Raw genomic sequence first — 14,633 nt, forward strand, 5'->3', positions numbered from 1 at the left:
TAGTTTAAAGACTTTAGGTCCAGTGCAACTGCCTATAGTATCAAATCACAAATCAGCTCAACCTTCAGGTTCAGCAGCCAAGTTGTCATCGGTTGATGTGTTGTCATGGTACTGTAGTTTTATTTGTTCGGGAATATGCAGTTTGCCTTTAAGGCTTGCAAGGGATCAGTATTGCTTTAAGAACCAGCAAGCCTCAGGCTGTTAGTTGAAGACAGTTTGTTCTAACAGAACACACAGCCAGAGACATACAGACACAGCTGTTCTTGGCACCTGAAGAAAGAGCTCTCAACCATTTAAGCTGAAGGAATAGGATTTTAGTCTGTTTAATTATTATCTCTCAAAATTCTTTAAAAAAAAAGTCAAGCCAAAACACAAATCGCTGGTAATTTAAGTTGAAGAAAGGGAAGTTAGACTGTGACAATCTTTTATCCCTCAAAAACTCTAAAGTCAGCTTGATTCCATTGAAAGAGTTTGCAAGTCGTTAATTGTTGAAATTTGCTGAAGAAGGAAAGCAACATTCTGTGAGGACTTCAAGCAACATTGGACTGTAAATTTGCAAGAACTCTAATTTTTTCTATTTTAAATGTTTATATCTTCATAGTGTTTAATAATTTAGTTCTTCTAATTAAAGAGTTAATTTGTTGACTTAAAGACACCTGGTTTGGTTGGCCTCGTTCGGGGGTTATTAGATGGTACAATTTGGCTGGGTCTTTAATTTGGAAAGTTTTAAATGATATGTTAGGTGATCTGTGGAGCAACGGGATTGAATTATCAGTGCTTTTCTCCCACCACAATCAGAATCGTATATTTTCATTGGAGGGCTTTGGAGCGGTCGGTCCAGTGTGTGCTGGCTAGGATGTCTTAAATCTAACTATTGCCTGGACAATTGCCACATTTCTACTGCTGCCAAATTTGATGGCATTTGAAACAGCCATCCTGCTTGCTAAAAGTGTTGATCAAGATCAAATATAACCATGGGGCTGCCACTGTATTTCTGGTACCAACACTAGCAATTGTCTAAAATGCACAAGAGCAAAGAGTCTTTGAGAGCCTGCTGTACATAGGCTTGATGGACCAGCTGGTCTGCTCATACCCACCAATTTTGTCTATTCATACTTTTGAAGCTTTATCTTGGCATTTGGCTACTGTTGTAAAATGTTGATAGGCCAAATCTCCCCTTGCACAGATTTGCATTTGGAGTCAAATGTCCAATAATGCTGTGCTACATAAAAACATAGAAAATAGGAGGAGGAGTAGGCCATTCGGCCCTTTTGAGCCTGCTCCGCCATTCATTATGATCATGGCTGATCATCCAACTCTAACCTGTTCCCGCTTTCGCCCCATATCCTTTGATCCCTTTAAACCTAAGAGCTCTATCTAACTCCTTCTTGAAAACATACAATGTTTTGGCCTCAACTGCTTTCTGTGATAGCGAATTCCACAGGTTCACCACTCTCTGGGTGAAGAAATTTCTCCTCATCTCAGTCCTGAAAGGTTTTACCCCATCTTCTTCTTTGGCCTCCTTATCTCGAGAGACAATGGGTAAGCGCCTGGAGGTGGTCAGTGGTGTGTGGAGCAGCGCCTGGAGTGGCTATAAAGGCCAATTCTAGAGTGACAGGCTCTTCCACAGGTGCTGCAGAAAAATTTGTTTGTCGGGGCTGTTACACAGTTGGCTCTCCCCTTGCTCTTCTGTCTTTTTTCCTGCCAACTGCTAAGTCTCTTCGACTCGCCACACTTTAGCCCCGCCTTTTTGGCTTACCCCATATCCTTAGACTATGACCCCTAGTTCTGGACTCCCCCACCATCGGGAACATCCTTCCTGCATCTACTCTGTCAAGTCCTGTTAGAATTTTATAGGTTTCTCTGAGATTCCCCCCTCACTCTTCTGAGTGCTATTATTGCTAAGATAACTTCAACATCAGCCAGTGCAAGGTAGGCTGCTGATCGGCATGTTTTCCTGAGGGAGTAATTTTTTTTTTTTTTTTATTCACCCTTTTCTGAAAGGGAAATGAGTAAGGAATTCCTATCCCAAGGAGGTCTATTGATCTTTGTAGGATTCTTCAGGAAAAACTGCTCACCATACTTCCTTTCAGTTTATTGTCTGAATTTGCCTCACTGCAGGTAGATCTTATTAAGGATATGATATTCGATCTAGTGGATGTATTCACTGTGCATCTTTGAAAATTGTACAGGCCCAACTAACCTTTTCCTGTTCTGGCACAGTGGGGAACTTAGGCACGTTCACCGCAATTGAATTCTGAATGTGGCGCAAGAAATAAATGTATCACTGGGATAGTCAACTTCTTGATGAAGGACAAATTGTCCCTTTTCAAAAGCCATTGGAAAAATTCCAGCACTCTATGGATGGCGGGTACTCTAATCTGCAAATAAAATGCTTCTTCCAGGATCTAGCCACGTTGCAGCAACTTTGATAGGAGCCAACCCCTGTGTAACTCTAATATAAAAGCAAAATACTGTGGATGCTGGAAATCTGAAGTAAAAACAAAGCGTTGGAAATGCTCAGCAGGTCTGGCAGCATCTGTGGAGAGAGAAACCGAGTTAACGTTTCAGGTCTGTGATCTTTCACCTGTTCTGTTGAAAGGTCACAGATTTGAAATGTTAACTCTTTTTCTGTCTCCACAGGTTCTACCAGACCTGCTGAGTATTGCCAACGCTTTGTTTTTTATTCCTGTGTAACTCTAGCTGCATACCCAATACATTCCTGCTAACGCATCGCATTTTTCCTCTACTTTCAGTTCAAAAGATCGCATAAAATCTGAGGGAAACTTGGGAACAAGATTTAGGCTGTGAGATAAAGAGGGAATGAAGATAACTATAGAAGAAATTTATTAGCACCACCAATGAAAGATTCAGCTCAAGTTGATACATCGAGTGTACCACACTCCACAGATTTCACCTTTTGTCTAGAAGTGCTGTTGTCAGAAAGGCACTCATCATATATTTTAGTTGTGTCCTCTGCATTCAGCAGTATTTGTCAGCAGTCCAAGGGCCTGTAGAAAATATGACTTGGCTCTCAACACAGGTAGACCCAGGCCTACCCACTGGAGTAAGGGTGCCCCCGGCAACTTTTAAGCTCATGCAAGCACCAAGAAAATCATTCTGCCCTTGCCCGCCATGGAAAAATGCATCACTCTACAACAAACCAGTGAATGAAACTCTTGTGGAATAAATGCCAGTCAGAACAGGAAATGTGCTGACTATGGGCTGGATTTTCCCTGCCCCATGCAGATGGAGCTGGAGGTTGTGAGGTGGGGTGCAGAAAAAATGGGGAGCCGCATCAGGATGGTTTCTTGACTCATACCTGCCTCTGGGGGACTTGCCCAGCTTTCCTGGGGCAGGCTGAGAACTGGGTCAGCTGACCCGCACCCCTCCCTCCACGGAGGCAGGCAGCCAATTAGGCCTTGTTTAGGGGCCATTTTGAGCCAGCGTCGGTATCTTGCTGACATCAGAGCGGCACACTGCCGTGTGCTGAGGCTGCCATCTCCATCAAGGCAGCCTCCTGGTGGCAGGTCATGGGGGCCATCAGAGCCAGAGGTGCCATGCTCCAATGACAGGACCGGGGGCATGAAAGGTCACAGGTCTGCGGAGGGGTTTCCCCTCCATCTTGATGACTTCGGGAGTCTTCAATGCAGTCCCACTATGTTGGTCACGTTGCACCCTTGTGGTCCTTGACCTACCTCAGCAGTACCCACCTCTCCCAGTTGGGCTGCCAAGACCCCAGAGATGGAAGCCCTCTGGGCCTGCAGCATTGGGAGCCTGCATTAAGTACTGCGCACTTGGAGGTGTCTCCTGGAAGATTGCGCCACTCGTTTCGTCGCTAGCAAGTGTGGGCATGGGACCCCCATTTGGTCCTGACATCGGGGTACCGAAGCTTGTGGGAAACTCCAATCCTATGTTTGGTGATTTGGAATTATATTCTGGGCCCTTTCCCAGAAACGACTGTACTCCGTCATCACGACCACACCAGGATGACAAAAATAGATTAAATGGGAATGCAGTCATATACTCTCAGATTCTCTTCCCATTTGAGTGAGCTGTGAAGACTTCACATAGGGCAACAACCCAACTTTTTAAGATCTCTATGCAGCCAAGAGCCTGGAAATCTCCCTGATTCAGCTTAAACTGAGGACATCACATTATTCTGACTCCCCAATTTGCTTGTAATTGTACCAACAATGAGTTACTTGTATTCTCCTGAAAGTATTGTGTTTAAAAAAGAAAAAGGATTTTTGTTACTTAAAATAACCTATTTCATTACTGTTGTTAACCAACTACGCAATTCAAAGTCCAGTTTATAGAGAACTTTTTTTTTGGTGGTTCATTGCGCTCCAATGGCTCCTAGTGATGGCTATGGATGCATGAGGAACACGGGTAAGTATCTGGGAGATGAATAATTATAAAACTTCCTCCTCTCCCCAAAATATACATCCACAAAAAGTGGAGAAAATGTTAAGTCTGCCTGTCTTGCAAATGTATTAACCAAAGTGCTAATAGCTTACGACAAGAGTTCTGCCAAAGACATTGTGGGCTACTTGCTCGCTTTTATGAACTGTCCAACTGAGATCGCCCCTATTGGAAAGGAGACGATGTAGCCTCCACTAGTGTGGGTGAGATTAGAACTGAATGCCGTAAATATATCAAATTTTAGTTCTTCCACTGTGCTGTACAGCATGTGCTCTGACTTTTGACTGCAGCCGTTCTGAATCTCATCATGCAGCTTGAAAGCAATAAACTTTCAATTGGCAACTCACATCACATGATTTTTTTGAGCTTTTTTTCCTATTACTATCTCTGATCTTATGTAGGTTGATGTAGGTCATCTGTTAATTGTGACATTTAACAGTTGAAGAAGCTTGGTGTCAGCCTAGTCTCAGCAACATTCTCATCTCTGAAACAAAAAGTCATGTGTCCAAGCCCCGTTCTAAGACGTAAGGCTTTAAATGCTCCCATGTTACTATTTGAAGAGGAGCTTTGGAGTGGTGCTGGTCTCCCAGCCAGCTTTCATCCCTGAAAGAACACCACCAAAAACTGATTTAATTGGTGATTCATATCATAGCTGTTAAAAGGGATTTTGCTATATTGCTGCTGTGTTTTCCTACAAAACAAAAGTAACCACATTTCAAAAGCAATTAATTGTCTGTAAAGCTCTTTGCGATTTCCTAGGGTGAGAGGCAGTATTTAGATGCAAGATTTTTTTTTCTCCTTTTTTGTACCACAGGTTATTTTCTGTTCTCTCATTTAAGACACAACTTAAAGCCTGTCCAGGTTGTGGATTCACCCAATGGCACTGGCACCAGAACTCCATGACTCATTGCATGTCTCTAGTCATCCAGCTTTTACAGTTGCAATTTACAATGTTGAAGGAGAGTACCTTTTTGTGTTCGAGTCCACAGTTTAAAAATCATTTGTTTCAACTAATACACTAACAGTGGTACAATTACTCCATTTATGGCCAGCTATTACCACTAATATGGACTTGTTTGTCCATGGTTCTGTTTTTCTATTGTGCCAAAACCCATCTGATTCAGCTGAATTTTAATACAATGAACCCCTTTTAGAATTTGTACCTCTAACATGGCCTGCCTCTGCCCCTGCCTCCAGCTTATCTGCTGCTGGAACCCTCATCCATGCCTTTGTTACCTCTAGACTTGACTATTCTAACACACTCGCAGGCCTTCCACGTTCTACTCTCTAAGCTTCATCCAAAATTCTTTGTCCATGTCCTAACTTGCACCAATTTCTATTCATCCATCACCCCTGTGCTCACTGACTTGCACTGGCTCCCAGTTAAGCAGCACCTCGATGTTAAAATTCTCACCCTTGTTTTTAAATCATTTCATGGCCTCGTCCCGTCCCTATCTCTGTAGTTTTCTCCAACCCCATAAACCTCTGAGGTATATCCTCTGGCCTCTTGAGCATCCCTGATTTTAATCGCTCCACTATTTCTGGCTTGAGCCCTGAGCTCTTGAATTCCCTTCCGAAATACCTTGGCCCTTTAACCTTGAATTTCTTCCTTTAAGACAATCCTTTAATCGAACTGAAACATTGACTGTTTCTCTCTTCACAGACGCTCCCAGACCTGCTGAGTATTTCCTGCATTTTCTGTTTTTATTTCAGATTCTCAGCATTTGCAATATTCTGCTTTTGTTCCTTTAAAACCTCTTTGACCAAGATTTTGGTCATTTGCCCTAAGATCTCCTTATGTGGCTCAGTATCCTATTTTGTTTTGTAATGTCCCTCTGAAGTCATAGAATCATAGAAAGTTTAAGGCACAGAAAGAGGCCACTTGGCCCATCGTGCCTGTGCCAGCCAAAAAACGATCCACCCATTCTAATTCCACTTCCAGCATTTGTTCCGTAGCCCTGCAGATTACGGCACTTGAGGTGCATATCCAGACTCCTTTTGAATGAGTGGAGGGTTTCTGCCTCAACTACCCTTTCAGGCAGTGGTTACTTGTCCAGGTCTTGCTGCATTTCTGCACGGACTGCATCAGTATCTCAGGAGTCACGAATGGTGCTTAACATTATGCAATCATCAGCGAACATCCCCACTTCTGACCTTATGATTGAAGGAAGGTCATTGGTGAAGCAGCCAGTTATTGGTCATTATTACCAGTCATTGGTAATAGTTTGCACGCACAATCCCACCTTTGAGAAACTTAGTGGCTGGGATTTTCTTGAGCTACTGACGTGTGGTGGAGTGGCCAGAAGATTGCACCGGTGGCAGCCCGCCACTCAGCGATGGGACCCAACTTTACATATTTCACAGAATCACGGAATAATACAGTGCAGAAGAGGCCCTTCGACCCATCGAGTCTGCACCGATGCATTAAAACACCTGACCTGTCTACCTAATCCCATTTGCCAGCACTTGGCCCATAGCTTTCAATGTTATAACGTGCCAAGTGCTCATCCAGGTGCTTTATAAAGGATGTGAGGCAACCCTCCTGTACCACCCTCCCAGGCAGTGCATTCCAGAACGTCACCACCCTCTGGGTAAAAAAGTTCTTCCTTAAACCTCCTGCCCCTCACCTTAAACTTGTGACCCCCCGTAACTGACCCTTCAACTAAGGGGAACAGCTGCTCCCTATCCACCCTGTCCATGCCCCTCATAATCTTGTACACCTCGATCAGGTCACCCCTCAGTCTTCTCTGCTCCAGCGAAAACAACCCAAGCCTATCCAACATCTCTTCATAGCTTAAATGTTCCATCCCAGGCAACATCCTGGTGAATCGCCTCTGCACCCCCTCCAGTGCAATCACATCCTTCCTATAATGTGGCGACCAGAATTGCACACAGTACTCCAGCTGTGGCCTTACCAAAGTTCTGTACAACTCCAACCTGACCTCCCTGCTTTTGTAATCTATGCCTCGATTGATAAAGGCAAGTGTCCCATATGCCTTTTTCACCACCCTATTAACCTGCCCTTCTGCCTTCAGAGATCTATGGACAAACATGCCAAGGTCCCTTTGTTCCTCGGAACTTCCCAGTGTCAGGCCATTCATTGAATACTTCCGTGTCACATACTCCTTCCAAAGTATATCACTTCACACTTTTCAGCGTTAAATTCCATTTGTCACTTTTCTGCCCATTTGACCATGCCATGTATATCTTCCTGCAACCCAAGACACTCCACCTCACTGTTAACCACTCGGCCAATCTTTGTGTCATCTGCGAACTTACTGATCCTACCCCCCACATAGTCATCTATGTCATTTATATAAATGACAAACAATAGGGGACCCAGCACAGATCCCTGTGGTACGCCACTGGACACTGGCTTCCAGTCACTAAAACAGCCGTCTGTCATCACTCTCTGTCTCCTGCAGCTAAGCCAATTTTGAATCCACCTTATCAAGTTACCTTGTATCCCATGTGCATTTGCTTTCTTGATAAGTCTCCCATGTGGGACCTTGTCAAAGGCTTTGCTGAAATCCATGTAAACTACATCAACTGCACTACCCTCATCTACGCACCTGGTCACATGCTCAAAAAATTCAATCAAATTTGTTAGGCATGACCTCCCTCTGACAAAGCCATGCTGACTATTCCTAATCAAATTTGCCTCTCCAAGTGGAGAGAGATTCTCTCCTTCAGAATTTTCTCCAATAGTTTCCCTACCACTGACGTGAGACTCACTGGTCTGTAGTTCCCTGGCTTATCTCTACAACCTTTCTTAAATAGTGGGACCACATTGGCTGTTCTCCAGTCCTCTGGCACCTCCCCCATGGCCAGAGAGGAATTAAAAATTGGGATCAGAGCCCCTGCAATCTCCACCCTCTCCTCCCACAGCATCCTGGGACACAAATTGTCCAGACCTGGAGATTTATCCACTTTTAAGCCTGCCAAAACCTCCAATACCTTGTCACTCCCTATGACAATTTGCTCAAGAAGTTCACAGTCTCTCTCTCTGAGTTCCACATCTACATCCTCATTGTCTTGGGTGAAGACAGATGTGAAGTATTCGTTCAACACCCTACCAATGTCCTCTGGCTCCACCCACATATTTCCCCCTTGGTCCCTAATGGGTCCTACTCTTTCCCTGGTTATCCTCTTCCCATAGATATACTTATAGAATATCTTGGGATTTTCCCTGCTTTTACCAGCCAGAGCTTTCTCATATTCCCTCTTTGCTCTCCTAATTGCTTTCTTAAGTTCCATCCTACACTTTCTGTCCTCCACTAATTCTTCCGTTGATTTGCTCTCCTTGTATTTGCTAAAAGCCTCTCTTTTCCTTCTCATCGTACCCTGAATGTTTCTGGTCATCCATGGTTCTCTGGGCTTGTTGCACCTACCTATTACCCTAGAGGGAACGTGTTGGGCCTGTACCTTCCCCATTTCCTTTTTGAATGCCCCCCACTGCTCTTCTGTAGATTTCCCAACAAGTAACTCTTTCCAGTCTACCTTGGCCAGATCCTGCCTTATTTTACTAAAATTTGCTCTTCCCCAATCCAAAACCTTTTTTTGCAACTTGTCTATTTCTTTCTCTATAACAAGCTTAAATTGTACCATGTTGTGGTCACTATCACCAAAATTTTCCCCCACCAACACATCAACCACCTGTCCGGCTTCATTCCCCAAAATGAGGTCCAGCACTGCAGCCTCCCTTGTTGGATCCTCTACATGTTGAGCTAAAAAGTTCTCCTGTATACATTTTAAGAACTCCACTCCATCTAAGCCCTTAACACGATGACTATCCCAATTAATGTTGGGAAAGTTGAAATCACCTAATATAATTACCCTATTATTTTTACACACCTCTGCAAATTGCGTACATATTTGCTCCTCAATTTCCCGCTGACTATCTGGGGGTCTATAATAAGCACCTAGCAATGTGGCTGTCCCTTTTTTATTCCTAAACTATACCCATAAAGCTTCATTTGATGCCCCCTCCAAAATATCATCTCTCCTTACTGCAGTAACTGACTCCTTAACTAATATTGCAATGCCCCCTCCTCTTTTACCCCCTCCTCTGTCTCGCCTGCAGATTCTATATCCCGGGAGCTGCCAATCCTGCCCCTCCCTCAACCATGTCTCTGTGATGGCTACTATATCACCATTCCACGTGTCAATCCTTGCCCTTAACTCATCCGTTATACCTGCAATACTCCTGGCATTAAAGTAGAGACCTGGTCTTACTCCCTTGAAACTTACATCCGCTGTATTCCCTCTGACTAGTTTGCTTTCCTGTGTTTAGCTGTGTCCCTATTCTGCTAGGTGTCTGCATCCCTTCCCCCTGCCAAATTAGTTTAAACTCTTCCCAGCAGCACTAGCAAACCCGCCAGCAAGGATGTTAGTCCCCCTCTGGTTCAGATGTAGACCGTCCCGCTTGTACAGGTCCCACCTTCCCCAAAAACGGTCCCAATGGTCCAGGAATCTAAAACCCTCCCTCCTGCATCAATTCTTAAGCCACGCGTTCATCTGTGCTATTCTCTTATTTCTATACTCGCTAGCACGTGGCACTGGGAGTAATCCAGCGATTACAACCCGAGAGGTCCTGCTTTTTAGTCTACTGCCTAACTCCCTGAATTCTTGATGCAAGACCTCATCCCTCTTTCTACCTCTGTCATTGGTACCAACACATACCATGACCTCTGCCTCATCACCCTCCCCATTCAGGATGCCCTGCAGCCATTCAGTGACATCCCGGATAAAATGTTGATATTTATGTACTTTTTACCGCATTCTTGCCAGCTGTCCGCAATCTTCCGAACGACGGCCGGCACTCCTGCGCCTTCACTTTCCCGTTCAGGGAAAGCTGGCGCAACTGAGGTGGGCAGTGGGGGAGCTCTGCATTGTAGTGAAGTTGCAGGGGGGTGGTGGGAAGGGGTCAACTCTGCATTTTCAGTGTAGTGGCGGGGTGGGGAGAATGGTTGAATTCTGCAGTTAGGTCAGTTGCTGGAGATTAAAGGGGTTGACTCTGCACTTAGTACAGTTGGAATAGAAAAAAGTTAATCTGGGCTTTTCCGGTGTAGTTGGGGGTTGGTTGGGTCAAACTTTCATTTTTTGTTGCAGTGGCAGGAATGGGAACAACTTTCATCTGTCACTGCAGGCCCGGCAGCCCTTAAAATGGCACCATTGCAGAGGCAGCTGACACCGTTGCCGGTGTCGCAGAGCCCGCCCCCACCACATGATTGGGGAGAGCACCCAGCGTATGCCGATGGGCCGCCGCATGGTAGATCATGGCGGCATGACGGTGTGTGGGCCGCCATTTTTCTCACCCGCTACTCCCAGCAGCAGGAATAAAATTCGCCCAGTATCTTGCTTCAGAGCGCTAAAGAAAATCAATATGGACTGAAATGCAGTTTAATTTGGTTGACATCATTCATCTAGGAAAGATGATGGACACTCGGCACTTTTGCTGATGGCTGTGAAGGCCAATCCTTGCGAGGCAGGTTCTGCCACAAGTGCCGCAGGTGATGCTGTGAATTGTTGTTTTTGGCATTGGCATCTGTTGCCAAGCTGCTTTAGCCACTGGTCGTGCACACCAGTCCACAGGATCTGTCGCCATTTTCCTCTTTCACAAGCTAGTGATACCCATGTGCGATAGTCGACATTTAGGGCCTTCATGTCACGCTTTCAAGCATCCTTGAAGCAGAGCTTTGGGCGCCCCACTGATTGTCTGGTCTTACCTTCCTCATCATACAGAAGGTCCTTGGGTATATGACCATCTTCCATCCTGCAAATGTGTCCAATGCACTCAGGCGGCCTCTGTTTGATTAGTGCCAACACGCTTGGGAACTCTGAGAGGACTGCCAGGATGTGTGCTGCAGACAGCGAACATGGAAATTAATAAGCTGGTAGCTGTAATTCACCCATGTTTCACAGCCATACAGCAAGGTGCTGAGAACACAGGCCTCATAAACCATTAGCTTGGTCCTCAGGGTCAGCTTGGTGTTATCCCATGCGCGTTTCGCGTGTTGGCCAAATATGCTAGTTGCTTTCCCTATGCATGTATTGAGCTCTTCATCAAGGGACAGATTGTCCGTCACCGTGGACTCAAGGTAGCAGAATTTGCTAACGACTTCCCGTGGAGTGGTGTTTAGTTTAAATGGGAGGAGTTAATAGTTGACTGTTTACATTGTTTGTCATAATATTTAGTTGAAGTTGCCTACCACCAGTAATTGTTGCATGTATTTAGTCTGTTGGTCAGGTGAGCTCTCTAAATATAGACGCTTCAGTGTGCATTAAGTTTGGAAAAGATTGCAACCAAAAATAGTGTTTCGTATTCTCATGATTTTGATTCATTTAAAAATATGTACACATTTTATTACAGTATAGAGGAAATCATTGAGCACTATAGGAAGGAGCAAATTGTTGAAGGTTATTACCTCAAAGATCCTGTCGCCTTGCAGGTGAGTTCAAATCTGTACAAAACCAATGAAACATTCTTATAAAATGAGTCACGTGGTTTTTAAAATATTTTTTAATCTATAGATTTTATCTTTGGGCTTGCAGCTAGACATGTTTAAATGCACATAGGCTAAACTTGAAGATGGACTGACATATGCTCTGAATGTTGCCAGGGCTTGAACATGGCAGCTATGAGGAAAGATTGGATCGGCTAGGGTTGTTTTCCTTAGAACAGAGGAGGCTGAGGGGTGACTTAATTGAGGTGTACAAAATTGTGAGGGGCCTAGATAGAGTAGACAGGAAGGACCTGTTTCTCCTGGCAGAGCGGTCAGTTACCAGGGGACACAGATTTAAGGTTATTGGTAGAAAGATTAGAGGTGACATGAGGAAAAACTTCTTCACCCAGAGGGTGGTGAGTGTCTGGAATTCACTGCCAGGAACAGCGATGGAGGCAAAAAGCCTCAACTCATTTAAAAGGTACCTGGACATGCACCTGACGTGCTGTAACCTGCAAGGCCACAGACCAGCTCCTGGAAGGTGGGATTAGATTGGGTGGCTAGATTTTTTTTTGGCCGGCATAGATACGATGGGCTGAATGGCCGCCTCCTGTGCCATAACTTTTCTACGGTTCGATGTGAACATGATGTAGTTAGACAGAATTCAGATGTACATCTCACAGTTTCTCTAGAGGAAAGAGCATATCCTCCGTGTGATGGGCACCCATCAAAATAGAACATTTGTTTTTGTTAGAGCTTTGAGGGAATACTTGATTGTTGCAATTCATGCACCCCTCATTATACTTTCAACTCCTGCTCAGTGCAAAACTTAGCTTCCATAGATTAGTCCATTCTCTGTATCATGTATTTGAGCATGGAGTGTACTGAGACAAACAATAAACCTCTTTGACACAAAAACAAGAAATGCTGGATTCACTCAGCAGGTCTGGCAGCATCTGTGGAAAGAGAAGCAGAGTTAACGTTTCGGGTCAGTGACCCTTCTTCGGAACTGACAAATATTAGAAAAGTCACAGATTATAAACAAGTGAGGTGGGGGTTGGGCAAGAGATAACAAAGGAGAAGGTGCAGATTGGACCAGGCCACATAGCTGACCAAAAGGTCACGGAGCAAAGGCAAACAATATGTTAATGGTGTTTTGAAAGATAAAGCATTAGTACAGATTAGGTGTGAATATACTGAATATAGAACATCAGCAAGTGCAAACCTGAAGAAAAACAACCTGAAAAAAACAGTGGGTAAGCAAACTGAACAAACTAAGATGAAATGAAATAAATGCAAAAAATGTAAAAAGGAATGCAAAAAAAAGGAAGAAAAAATAACTAAAAATAACTAAAAATGACTAAAAATGAAAGTAAAATGGGGTGTTGTCATGCTCTGAAATTATTGAACTCAATGTTCAGTCCGGCAGGCTGTAGTGTGCCTAATCGGTAGATGAGATGCTGTTCCTCGAGCTTGCGTTGATGTTCACTGGAACACTGCAGCAATCCCAGGACAGAGATGTGAGCATGAGAGCAGGGGGGAGTGTTGAAATGGCAAGCAACCGGAAGCTCAGGGTCCTGCTTGCGGACTGAGCGGAGATGTTCCGCAAAGCGGTCACCCAGTCTGCGCTTGGTCTCCCCAATGTAGAGGAGACCACACTGTGAGCAGCGAATACAGTATACTACATTGAAAGAAGTACAAGTAAATCACTGCTTCACCTGAAAGGAGTGTTTGGGGCCTGGGATACTGAGGAGAGAGGAGGTAAATGGGCAGGTATTACACCTCCTGCGATTGCAAGGGAAGGTGCCCTGGGACGGGGACGAGGTGGTGGGGGTAATGGAGGAGTGGACCAGGGTGTCGCGGAGGGAACGATCCCTTCGGAATGCTGACAGGGGAAGGGAGGGGAAGATGCGACTGGTAGTGGCATCACGCTGGAGGTGGCGAAAATGGCGGAGGATGATCCTTTGGATATGGAGGCTGGTGGGATGAAAAGTGAGGACAAGGGGAACCCTGTCACGGTTCTGGGAGGGAGGGGAAGGGGTGAGGGTAGAGGTGCGGGGAATGGGTCGGACACGGTTGAGGGCCCTGTCAACCACAGTGGGGGGAAATCCTCGGTTGAGGAAAAAGGAGGTCATATCAGAAGCACCGTCATGGAAGGTAGCATCATCAGAGCAGATGCGTCGGAGACGGAGAAGCTGGGAGAATGGAATGGAGTCCTTACAGGAGGTAGGGTGTGAAGAAGTGTAGTCGAGGTAGCTGTGGGAGTCAGTGGGCTTATAATGGATATTGGTAGACAACCTATCCCCAGAGATGGAGACAGAGAAGTCGAGGAAGGGAAGGGAAGTGTCAGAGATGGACCATGTAAAGGTGAGAGAAGGGTGGAAATTGGAAGCAAAGTTGATAAAGTTTTCTAGTTCGGGGCGGGAGCAGGAAACGGCACCGATACAGTCATCAATGTACCGGAAAAAGAGTTGGGGGAGGGGGCCTGAGTAGGACTGGAACAAAGAATGCTCGACATATCCCACAAAAAGACAGGCATAACTAGGACCCATGCGGGTACCCATAGCGACACCTTTTACTTGAAGGAAGTGCGTGGAGTTGAAGGAGAAGTTGTTCAATGTGAGAACAAGTTCAGCCAGGCGGAGGAGGGTGGTGGTGGATGGGGACTGGTTGGGCCTCTGTTCCAGGAAGAAGCGGAGAGCCCTCAAACCATCCTGGTGGGGGATGGAGGTGTAGAGCGATTGGACGTCCATAGTGAAGAGG

The 14,633-nt window shown here is 45.2% G+C and overlaps 1 protein-coding gene across 1 annotated transcript in view; it reads left to right on the top strand.

The window, feature by feature from the left end:
• rasa1a (RAS p21 protein activator (GTPase activating protein) 1a) overlaps positions 1–14,633 on the top strand; it is a 268,303-nt gene that overhangs the window by 126,383 nt on the left and 127,287 nt on the right. Inside the window, exon 9 of the mRNA XM_068029646.1 lies at positions 11,798–11,876. Within this exon, the coding sequence (XP_067885747.1) occupies positions 11,798–11,876 (79 nt within the window). The remainder of the gene's footprint in view (positions 1–11,797; positions 11,877–14,633) is intronic.

The sequence above is a fragment of the Heterodontus francisci genome, chromosome 4 (assembly GCF_036365525.1).
Source record: "Heterodontus francisci isolate sHetFra1 chromosome 4, sHetFra1.hap1, whole genome shotgun sequence".
In the NCBI taxonomy this organism is placed as follows: Eukaryota; Metazoa; Chordata; class Chondrichthyes; order Heterodontiformes; family Heterodontidae; genus Heterodontus; species Heterodontus francisci.